Consider the following 12,152-nt stretch of genomic DNA (forward strand, 5'->3'; position numbering starts at 1 on the left):
TTTCTATAGAATGTGTGTGAGTATATCTATTGATTACTCACACCATTATTGAATATACATTTTTATGTGTACACCACCACATGCCTGTATCTCTTATCTCTTCAACTCTTATCTCTATTGCCTTTTTTCCCCTTTTCCATCATAAACTATCCTTCCCTTCAAAGCAGCCTGTTTTATCAAAGAAATCATAGTGACTGGAATTTCTGTGTATCCATAAATGTTTAATATGCTTCCCTTTTTTCTTCAGAAATACAGTACAGCAGCATCACACAATCTAGACAGTCTTGTAGCCTGGCAAGTTTAATGTGATGTTCTCTGAGTTAACGTATTAGTCCAAACAACATTATGTGCCAAGCAAAAAAACTCACCTTTCCTTTGTATCATTAATGAGATGGAAGTCACAATATGTTCTCAGGTAATTGGATAACATAGTTCATAAAAGATCACAGTTCATAAACCTCTGCATGCATTCTTCATTAACACCACCCTGTGTGGGAGTGTTATTTAATGTATATCTGGCACACAGTGTCTCTGTCTACTGACATCCATCACCTTTTGACCTTGTCAGTCGTTTGTTTTGAGGCGTGTGAGTTTGATAATTAGCTTGCCATTTTCGCATTCTGCAAGGATTCGTGGCTGGGTGACTGCTTGCCGTGTCTGTTGTGTCCTGCAAGTGTGTGACCAGAGTGCAAATCACACTTTTAATGAGTGGCTTCCTCTCTACAGACATGGAACTTTGAGTCTGCATTCAAAAATATTGATAGATGTTGTCTGCTCTCTGAAAGAACTGATTCCTAGATGATGGAAACTTCACCAGGGAACTCGAACTTGTGTGTATTTATATTTTCTACTGTAGCTAGAAGTAAGAAAATGAGCAACAAGGGCTGGGATATTTGATGTGGGCTCCAAATAAAGGGTAACATTTTAAAAAGTAAAACTTTGAAAAGATTGGCATGCAGGAGTTGTCCCTGCTTTAGAATATGCTTTGTGGCACTAAATGATAAAATTCTCTCTCTCGTCTGTACAGTGGTTTTCCTGGTCTTTAGGGATATCTTTTAAAACATCCATTTATTTCTGTCAGAACCTTCTAATATTCTTTCTACTATTGTGTTTTCCTGATCACATGCATGCTTTTTTTATTCAAAAGAGAGCCTATAGCTTAATATAAATCTGCTTCATAAATTAATCATTTTTATTGCCATAGATTAACCAAGACGAAAAAAGCAAGGTGGGAGGTTGTTATGTTTGTGCCAAAAATATATAAATATACAGTGGGGTACATTAGTCTGAGACCACATTGGAAATATGTAATATTTTCATGTAAACCTGGAAATAATCAGAAAGTTTGAGGATTCAGAAACATTTAAAAACAGAAATCTTTAAGATTCTGTACTTCTAGGTCAGCAATCAGATTTAAGCAAATTTGTGGCATTGACCAACTTAACTCCTTTGTACAAAAGGTCAGATTTCCTTCATTTGTATCTCTTCCACTGAGGCATGCGTTCAGATGACACTCAGGTGGATTTGATCTACTCATCAGAGGCTCATTCAAGTAACTCAACTTGCAGCAAGTCTTCACCTGTTATAAATATGGCTGTGCCTCAAGTTTCCAGCAGATCATTGCATACTAAGCGTTGTGATAGTGGGAATCATGGCATCAGAACTAAGCAGAAGTATCAGATGTAGAAATTGTTATTCTAAGCAAAGAGGGGCTTTCTCAACATCAAATCGTGGATAGACTAAAGGTTTACAAGGGGGCAGTGCATGGAACTCTAAAACGCTTTGCAGAAACTTGATCAGTTGTATCCAAAGCATGATAAGGCAGACCAAAAGTGAACACACCATCACAAGATCAATACATCAAAATTAGTTCCGTGAGAGACAGAAAAGCAACTTCATCACAGTTACAGAATTTGCTAAATAAAGAACGCAAGACTCCAATCAGCAAAAGTACTATCAAAAGAAGGCTGTCTTGTAGTGGTCTCAGAGGACGAGTAGCAGTTTCTCAACCATTTCTCAGGAGGGGAAACAAGGCCAAACACTTGGAGTGGGCTAAGAAATACCAGCATTTCACAGTGGTTGACTGGTTCTATTTACTGATGAATCCAAGTTTGAGATTTATGGCAGCAACAGGAGGATGTATTTAAGGAGACAAACAGGAGAGAGAATGATACTGCAGTGGATCAAACCCGGCAATGAAACATGGTGGTGGGAATTTTAAAGTCTGGGGGTGTTTTGCCTACTCTGGAGTTGGACACAGTTGTTGCTATACCCTCTGGGTTGCATCTTTGTGGAGGATGATTCATACTGCAGCAGTATAATGATCCCAAACATACCTCAAAGCTTTATAAGAACTACTTGAAGACCATAGAAGACCACAGAATCCTGACTGTCATGGACTTTTCTCCACTGTCACCTGACCTCAACCCCACTGAAAATTTATGGGGACACTTGAAGACTGAGAAGCCAAGCGCTCTGTGACATCACAAGAAAATTGGGACATTGTTAAATCATGCTGGGATAACATGGGTCATCAGGTTTTACACAAACTTGTGGAGTCCATGCCAGCTTGATTGCATACTGTCATTACATTTTTCAAAGATTCAACTTTATACTCAAATTGTTAAGAGATATTATCATTTGTAATGAAAAAAATAGTATTACATTTGAACAAATGCAAAATAGAAGTGTCTTGCCCAGTGGTCTTAGACTTTTGGACCCCATTGTATAAGTGGCTTAAAAGCTTAAAGTCTGTGTAAAACAATAATGAATATGAGTTCTGAGTTTGCAACATCACAGAAAAATGTGTAATTAACCATCCAGCCAAATTTGAATGATTAAAAAAATTGCCAAGTATATAAAATTAGGTTTCAAAATCATAGAAAAATAAGCAATATTCTCTGCTCCGAAACGCTGGGGGCGTGTCCACTGAAGCCGCTGAAAGCACGGCCCAACTGAACAGCCTCTGACTTAACAACCCTCATACCAAACTCCCGTATAAAAATACACAATTTAAAGTAGGCCTTGTTTGTTGGTTTAAAGCAAGAAACATGGATGATATTTTTAAAAAAGTAACGTTAGTAACCACTGTTAAATTTGGCACACATTTTGTAGGTAAATGTGGACTTGTTTCCGTAAAAATGTAACTTAAATGACTAGTTAACAAGTGATCCATCACCAATCATCATTATCTTAAATTGTCATTTTTTTCAATGTAGTTCAGTGCACTTAATGTTGCTCATTTCTCTGCTGAGACATCCTTGGTGGCTTCATTTTGGCCGTCACCCTCGGAGCAATTGCCTCTCACACTGTGCTTTTTGGTGTAGTGCTTCCCGGGAAATGCTCTCCCTCTGGCTGGGGACCTCCCAGCCAGAGTGCTGAAGTCGAAGGCGCGAGCGGCTACATCCATCAACGGATGCTTCAGCTGGGTTTAAAATAATTCCTTGAGCGCTAACGTTGATTGAAACAATGAGTATGTATGCTCTAGTCACTAGTGGGGGAGGGGTCATGCTAGTAACCCCTGTATGTCATCGAGCCTCCATATCAGGCCCACCCAAAGAATCCTGAACACAGAAATGATGAAAAACAGTTTAAAGCTCTAACCCCACATCAGCAATTATTTTCAAACATGTATAATGTGTTCAAAAAGAAGTCTCTTATTTTCCTTTACACAGATTTTAAATATGCACTACCGTCTCTCGGCTCATCAACAGAGTGAAAACGAGGGGAATAGAATTGCCAGAGAGCAGCCAGAAGACAATGATCTCTTTTAATTAGATATGAAGCACAGACATTGCTACGTTGTTCTCGCCCAACATTTTAATCAATGTGTCACATTTATTCTGTCCTCCAAAGTACTGTCATATTTACATATTGCTGGAGCGCAGTGAAGTCTTACCATCTCCATGGTGTTGCCAAGTCTCTTCCACCCCCTTACATCTACTACATCAAAATCACCAGAGACTTAATCAAATGCTGTTGTATGTTTTTGCAATCATTTCCTTGAGTTGTTGATACATTTTCTCACTATGTTGCAATGTAATGCATGATATTATGTGCTGTAAATGCTATTATTAACGCTTTATTAAATGTGTAGTTAAAATGGAAAGAAGTCAGTACATAATGACTATTCACTACTTTTAACTTACAAGTTACCACAATAGTAAAATTAATCTATAATTTTAACCAATGATGATGAATAGTAATATTATCAGTCTAATGGACGTCATGTATTTGTATGTCTGTTTAGTCTTTTTTCATTGTGTACTATTCATTTAGATTATACAATAATCCTTGCAATTCGAACGTGTAGACTTGTCATTTGACGCCGCATACAAATTAAAAACACACATTCATAAATGATAGTTTCCATAGAAACACCATTTTACATTGCACACTATTCTATTACTTCTCTGTCTCTTTTATTTAAAAAAATAAACACATATACATATTTTCACATCAAAACATGTCAGGGGACACAGCAAGGACACTAAAAGAAATAAATGGGTTTCAGTAAACATGCAGGCACTTCTTCCTTTCCTCCGTCAACAAGATAGCCTTCAAAAGATTGGTGCGCTCCAGGTGGGAACCCCCGCTGGTTAGTGGTAGTTCAGTGCTGTCGGAGTAGTTGTGGCTGAAGCTTTGTCAGAACTTGTGAAGGTTATTGAAGTTTCTGGAACACAATCAATACAGGGTGTATATAGAACCCTTTCTTTGACGGCCAAGGACACTTTGGGCTTCAACTTCAAGCTAGCAGCAAGGGATATCAGTCAATATGTTTTATGACAAGACACCAGCCAAGGGATTTAGTGAGAAAACAGCCGATTTCAATAAAGCCTTGAGAGAGGAACAAAGTGTCGAGATTGTTCTCTGGGCTGTTTTTAAAATGACTGAATAAGAAGGAAAGGGTGGAAACGAGGAAAGAGTAAATGAAGTGATAATAATAATAATAATGATTATCAATTTTAGCCAAATGACTGCCGAATTCATCGAGTGACAAGCACTCACCTGCAAATCTTTGAGAGATGTTCTTTAATTGCACTGATTTGTCAGGTGTTAGGGCCCTAATTTACAGAACGGAGGATGAGAACGCACTTTCTCCGAGCACAAAGGGTGACATCGGGACATTTGGTTAGGAAGAAATAGATGGGAGCACTGATAATGAATTACAAAGGCAGACTTGCATGAAGCTTTTTTCCTTTTTTAATAGAACTTAACACTCAGCCTGGTGGACTGATTTAAGTTTGGGACGAGACCCAAGCCACTCAACTGCAGTACGAGGTTGGTTGGTTGATAGAATTACATTGAGTAGTTGTGGTGGAAATGATTGTCTTTGTCAGGGGAGCCCTTGAGAAAGATGTGAGTTTTCCATGTGCGCCCACTCACACACGTAAACACATACACACACTCTCGAGTTGATGTGAACCCTTGAGCTTTGCCTTATTATCTGGTGTGAAGAGCCATTTGCCATGTCTCACATCTTTACCTACCACCCCTTTTTTTCTGTCCAATTTCACAGATTCACCCATGAATATTGATTTTTAGTGAATTCAGGCAGTCCCCCTCCTCCCCTCCTGTTTGTCTTTTAACTTTCTGTAACCTTTTAGTGGAAGTTTTGTAGATGTCCACTGAACTAATATAGCATGCAGATATTATCGTGGCCAACTTACTGAGGTCCAGCTACACAGAAGAAGTTGTTGAGAGGATATTTTGTTGTTTAAATGCCACTTTGTAAACCTGAAACCTTTTTACCAAATCAGAACTGGCTCTCGTTTGGACCTGGGCTCTTGGGGCCACTCCTAATGAATTTTGTAGACCACTGAATTTGTGTATTTGTGTCACTTGTGGAGCTTTGCTGTTTTGCATTGTTGTGATGCTCTGGGTACAGTCAATGGGGCAGATCTTTGTTTTAGTGAAGTGCTGCTGTTCATCATTCCTGAGCTAGTTGTCACCTCGTTGTATCACTGCTTTTTCTTTTATGTCCACATTGTCTCATGATTACCCAGCAATACATATGTCCATGTCCTTGTTCCTATTCTTACTCCATGATTTTTATGCTTCCGCGCCGGCGACAGCTGTGGCTGAGGGCATTATGTTTTCAGGTTGTCTGTCTGTCCCATTCTCGTGAATGTGATATTTCAGAAATGCCTTGAGGGAATTTCTGCAAATTTGTCACAAATGTTCACTTTGACTCAAGGATGAACTGATTAGATTTTGGTGGTCAAAGGTCAAGGTCACTGTGACCTCACATCTATCCCAATCTCGTGAACGTGATATCTCAGGAACCCCCAGAGGAAATTTCATTACATCTGGCGCAAATATCCACGTAGACTTAAGGATGAACTGATTAGAATTTGGAGGTCAAAGGTCAAGGTCACTGTGACCTCACAAAACATGTTTTTGGCCATACCTCAAAAATTCATACGCAAATTATGATAAAGTTTCATACAAATGTGTAATAGGATAAAATGAAGAAGTGATGACATTTTATATCCAAAAGGTCAAAGGTCAACTTCACTGTGACGAAATAATGTTCTGCAAAAACATTCTTCTGGCCATTATTCAACACCATAACTCAGGAACAGAAGGGGAGATTGTGACCATATTTCACATTTGGTCGAGCACTGAATTGGTGACACTAATCTTGGGTCTCCACCTTGAAACTGTGGTGATTGTAAAGATCTTCTGTGCTGCCGGGTTGAAGATGTGTGTGAAGCATCCGCATATCTGAAGCTTTGTCTATTGTCATGGCCACAACTTTGTGTTCTATCAGAATCAGCTTTATTGGCTGAGCATATGAACACATACATTAAATTCCTTCAAAGTCTTCACTACAGATATTGTATAAGTCTGGACAGACATAGATGTAAACTGCAACTTGACTGCTTGGCGAGGGCATACAACTGCGAGCCATATTTCTAGTTTGTGTTAGCTCTACTAAGCTGTCCTCATTGTTGGTATTTCACTGTTGTTATGTAAATGTGCCTCACTGATGAGCTGTGCGGTCATACGCAGGTGACAGTAATAGGATCTAGGCCACAATGTTGCTGGAGTAATAGTGATTTAAATAAGATTTCATATACCTGACCTGATGGGTGAGAGGGAGGAGGAAGGAGAGATTGTCTTGATCATTTGATTGAGTCAAGTACAGTTCATCAATGTCATATGAGTAGTTGTGGAAGGTTGCAAAGACGGATTCATTGTTTTATCAGTGATAAGCTAACTAGCACAATCTTCTGTACACAGAAAAGACACACAAACAAAACTAATGTCACTAATTTTTGTGATGCAACATTTAGTATATTACCAGCAACCTGAGAATAGAGGTGTCATCATCAAACACCGATTTAAATAGGGATTATAGCTTTGCATGCATGATTCTCTCCAGTATTTGGCACATTAGGTTGTGCCTTGTTTGTAGGGAACAGATGCCGGGGAGTGTAGTGTCACTTATCTCATGTGGAGAAGATGGTAGACTGCAAATATTAAGCTCCCTGGAATATACCTGAATTGCAGTGTAATTTTAATTGAATAATGTTGTCACAATTCTTTTGTGATTCTAAGGAGAGCATAACTTACTGTTAACTGGCATCATAAGTATAGTCATTTGTTTTCCATTTGTAAAAGGAAACTAACCTAAGGTGCTTTCTTGACAAAGATGAAGTCTCCAGCACCTGAAATTGTTCCGTTATTTCTGATAATTGGTTTGCACACTGCACACAATGAAATTAAGATATATTTAGTCAGTGTCATCCTATCCACTTGTAAAATATAAAACAAAAAACACAAATTTGCAGTAGTTTGCCACTGCTACAAACTACAATAGCTTTGTAAGGGCCAAACCAGTGATTGTTATAAAGACAGCTTTGCAATGGATAAAGTAATAATGGGGCAAATTTGTGGTGACATTAACAGAAATTTCCCATTCTTGAGTTATTAGCTCTGTTACTCGGTTTGCTGCGGATTGGAGATAGGTTAATGAGACTGTCTACCCTCTGCAAAATCAGTAAGAGATCCCTGAGGTAGAGGTGGGCCAACCAACCTTCACTTTTTAACTTCACTTCAAGGTGTTAAATCAGCAATAACTGGTTATTTAACTCAGTCGCTTTTTTGTCTTTAGCATTCTGTTCAGTGTTCATTCTCCACCTATAATCCTTCAGTCGTTCTCACATAACTCTGTCCACCTTTATCTCTCCTTCTTCCATCCTCTCCTTCTGTCTTACTGTCTTCCTCTCATCCCCCTCTTCGTCTATCTTTCTCTGTGTCATAGCAGTCCACTTAATTGCCTCCAGAGTTCACTCTGTCTTTGGGCTAATGCAATTTAAGTAGGGTCGGAGCCCCTTCATCAGCCCAGTGCTGGCATTTCATTAAGTCTACTTGGGCGTTAGCTTGCAAGCAAGTGGGGGTTTCGCTCCATCAGTTCATTATTTGTAATTAATACACTGATAGGATTATCTGCAGCATGAGGCTAGTGGCAAATGGAGGCCCTGGTGTTGCCAGTTGGAGAGGGCGTGTGTGATATGGCCTGGAGCTGACTGTGATGATGGGAAGTGTGTTAGAGAGTAATTACGTGTGTGGTAGAAGATTGAGTGCATGTGTTTAACTTACATATTTACATGAACATTAGTGACCAAGTGCTATAACCTGACACTTATTTAACTTTGCTTGAGAGCAGTTTTAAGCCACAAAAGTTCACTTCTGTTATTTTCAACAAAAAAAACATATTGATATATATATTTTTTGCAACATTTCACTGAAACCGCTGAATGCACATATCAATAAGTTTTTAAAACAAAACATTTTCCATAAGATAACTGCTTGTGCATTATTTTTTCCTGGTTGTACACTTGAATATGCATGTGTGTGTGTGTGCACTTGAATTAACACAGATGCTATCATGTGAAGGCTTTCCCATGCAAGACGGGGGGTGCTCTCCGCAGCGTTAATTACATCATTATGGTCAGGATGGATCTCCATCTGCTTGGCCATTACTCCTGTCCCATTCTGGGCTGACCCATATTGCGCCTCAGAATTAGACACACACAGAAGAAATGGCCCTGCTAAATTATGAAGCTATTAGATATGGGAGGCTATTTTAGGACATATGTATTCACAGAGAGAGAGAAATGAAGACTGGCAAGAGAGAAAAGGAACATTGAACTGAGGTAGACAGAGCAAGAGAGAGAAAATAGAAATATGAGAAATGAGAGATGAAGCACTAAGAGATTTTGAAAAATGAGAGCCAGTGAAAGCAACAGAGGGAATGTGCAGATAGAATGATAGAGTAGAGCAAGTTAACTTTCTCTGTCTGGCCAGAGTTTCAATGTGCTTGTCCTATTGTTAGAAGTTGATAAGATTTTTATGAAGCATGATAAGACGTTGATGGATTTCACCATGGATCATGCCGGCAGATCGGGGAAATGGAGGACACGAATCTTTACAGCGGTCATCAAAAGCACCCAGTCATTTCTGTGGCCTTTTTTGTTTTAAAAGTTTGTTTTCTGTTTTGTTTTTAAGATTGGCTTTGCATACAAAGTGTTGCCATAAATTGTGAACCTACCGCTACAGATGTCCATAGCTGATCTGCTAGATATATATCTCCGCTGAACATTTTTATTGCAATTTTACATTAAATCTGATGTGAGAGTAAAAGTATAATTCAACAAAATATTCTTGAAACAATACAACAATATCAGATGTTAATGTTTAGAATGAATGCTTGTATTACCACAACTGGCACATGGACTGTGAAGAAAGTGAAAACATTGCAAAAGAGAAATACAAATGCAATCAAAGTGACACTAGAGTGTTAGGTAAAATGTTTGTATTATTTATGAGCAGTACTGCCAGGCAGTATTAATCCAGCAGATTAATGATCAAACAGTTTAATCTAACTCAGAAAAGGAAACTTATTGAGCCTTTACAGCTCCACACTACAATCATTTTTTAAACTCACCAAGAGTGATTAGTGGTTTTAGCTTCATTTGGCAGTGAGCTCTCCAGAGATTGAACATAAGATGATGGCAAATGTATGTAAATTTAGGTATTGTTTAACCTATAATCTCTAGATCTGCTCTAAGAATGGCTTATGGATAAAAAAGGTACTCACGAATAAGCTGACAAGTGAACAAAGCAGGCAGACCAAGCTTACAGGATATGATTGTGAGTGGGAGCTTAAAAGTCATTAATAAGCTTGAAAACTCCATGTCTACTACTCTAAGGTTGAATAACAGTTGTAGGATGTAAATGTGTATGATAAATTAGGGACTTAAGTAGCATCAGTGAATTATTGTGCACAGTTTCTGATAGTTGAGTTAGTTGGTTGTGATATTCCAGAAAACTATCTTGATTTCTCTGTTTCAATCAATTATGTTTCGTAGGAGTAGTTTAATGTTATGTAGACAGAGATATTCCTTATACCTAGATCCCTCTGCTAGCTTTTGATCTAGTGCTTTTTTTTGTTGTTTAGGTTCTGCTTATGGAGTATCTGGATGTGAAGAACAGCCGCAGCGCCACAGAGCCATCGGCCCAGCTCTCCTATGCCAGCACTGGCAGTGAGTTTGCTGCCTTCTTCGCTAAGAAAAAACCACAGCGTGCCAAGCAGTCGCTCTTCAAGTAAGGATCGCGCTTCCTACCTTGTACTAATCAAAGTAAATGAATAAAGTATCCTCTGTATAAGAGAGGGGTTTATACAGTTTCACTATGACAGTATTTCATCTAATCTCTAGAATTTAAAAGACATAAAAAACATTTAAGATTACATTGTTCTCTTTAGCATCTCATGCCCAAAGCTATTGCTCTTTTTCTTTTCTTCCTGTAGTTTCTTGTTGCATTGTGTATTGTTTTGTTGTGTTGTGTGCCCATTTGGTGAATGTTCTGTGTGTTCTCTAGGTTTGAATCATCTTCCCATGCCATCAGCATGAGTGCCTACCTGAGAGAGCAGAGACGAGAACTCTACAGCAAGAGTGGAGAATTACAAGGTGAGGAGGGCGATTCAGGGATGACCCGAGGAATGGAAAATGGCGAAAGGTTTGCAGAAGACTCCTGAACAGCTGGAGTGGAGAAGTGAAGATGAGTGGAAGTATAGTGAGATGAAGAAGGGAAAGAGAGAGGTTTAAGTTGTGGGGGGAAAAAAAGAAAGATGGAAAAATGTAACAGAACAGAGCAAAGTATGAGGTCAGGTGGAAGGAGGGAGGGAGGTTATGGGTGTAAGGGTGGACTTAGAAAAGATGCGGGTAGTGGGAGCAGGATTGAGAGAAGGGTATGAGAGGGCGATTTGGTCGTGTTTGGCCAAAGTGGAAGCAGGAGGGTGGAAAGATCCAGCAGTATGGGGAGTAGGGGATGGAGAGTTGGAATGGAGAGTATGAGTGAGTAGTAATAAAAGGTGCTGTGGAGCTGGGAAGGGCACGTTGCAGGTCGAGAAGTAACACTTTAGGAAAAGAAAGCAGTGTGGAGAGGCAAACAGTGATAGAGAGAGAGATTGACGAGAGGCAGAGAGCAGGGTGACTTTGCAGAATCCGCCTACAGGGAGAGGCCTTGAAAACCTCTCACTCACATACTCACACACTCACACACACACACACAAAATAGCACAGTGAGTGAGCTACACGGCCAGACCCTGGAGAATCTCTCTCTTTCTCTCTGGCTCTCTATTTCTCTGCCCATGACCTTGAGGTTTCAATCAGCAGTGCCTGACAGCGCTGTTTGTCTGCTACCATTCCTTTTTTTTTTTTTCCACACCGAGCTCCTCGTTGACATTGTTTGGATAAAATAGAAAAGGTTGGAGATGGAGCGAGACAATAACAAGAAAATGCTTTTCATCTTTAGAGAGTACTCCATAACGCATGAAAAAACGATCCTTTGAGAAAATCTGCATAACTAATTATGACTATTGAGTGTAAACTATTTAAATAATGCAGTATTTCTTACTTACTGTGTTTCTCTGGGCATTTAACTTAAAAACAACCAGAGAAGGGCTAATTTAACTCACAACTCCAGAAGACATTTCAATTCAGGATATATTTCTTTTTTTCTGACACTAAATGCCAGTCATACATTAGCTAGTTTGGTAAATGTATGCAAAATGTACTGCCTCAACTCCCCCACCACCACAGAAAGAACAGCATTGATTAACTGTGGATAAAGGAAAATCC

General features: G+C 39.2%; 1 protein-coding gene across 3 annotated transcripts in view; it reads left to right on the forward strand.

Annotated features, from left to right (window-relative positions):
- exoc4 (exocyst complex component 4) overlaps positions 1 to 12,152 on the forward strand; it is a 129,007-nt gene that overhangs the window by 26,430 nt on the left and 90,425 nt on the right. For all 3 annotated transcript variants that reach the window (XR_006093913.1, XM_042403262.1, XM_042403263.1), the window contains exons 9-10: positions 10,469 to 10,614; positions 10,891 to 10,979. Coding sequence is in view for 2 of the 3 variants with exons in the window: in XM_042403262.1 (XP_042259196.1) it covers positions 10,469 to 10,614; positions 10,891 to 10,979 (235 nt within the window). In the remaining variant the exon portion in view is untranslated. The remainder of the gene's footprint in view (positions 1 to 10,468; positions 10,615 to 10,890; positions 10,980 to 12,152) is intronic.

This window comes from Thunnus maccoyii, chromosome 23 (genome assembly GCF_910596095.1).
Source record: "Thunnus maccoyii chromosome 23, fThuMac1.1, whole genome shotgun sequence".
Lineage (NCBI taxonomy): Eukaryota > Metazoa > Chordata > Actinopteri > Scombriformes > Scombridae > Thunnus > Thunnus maccoyii.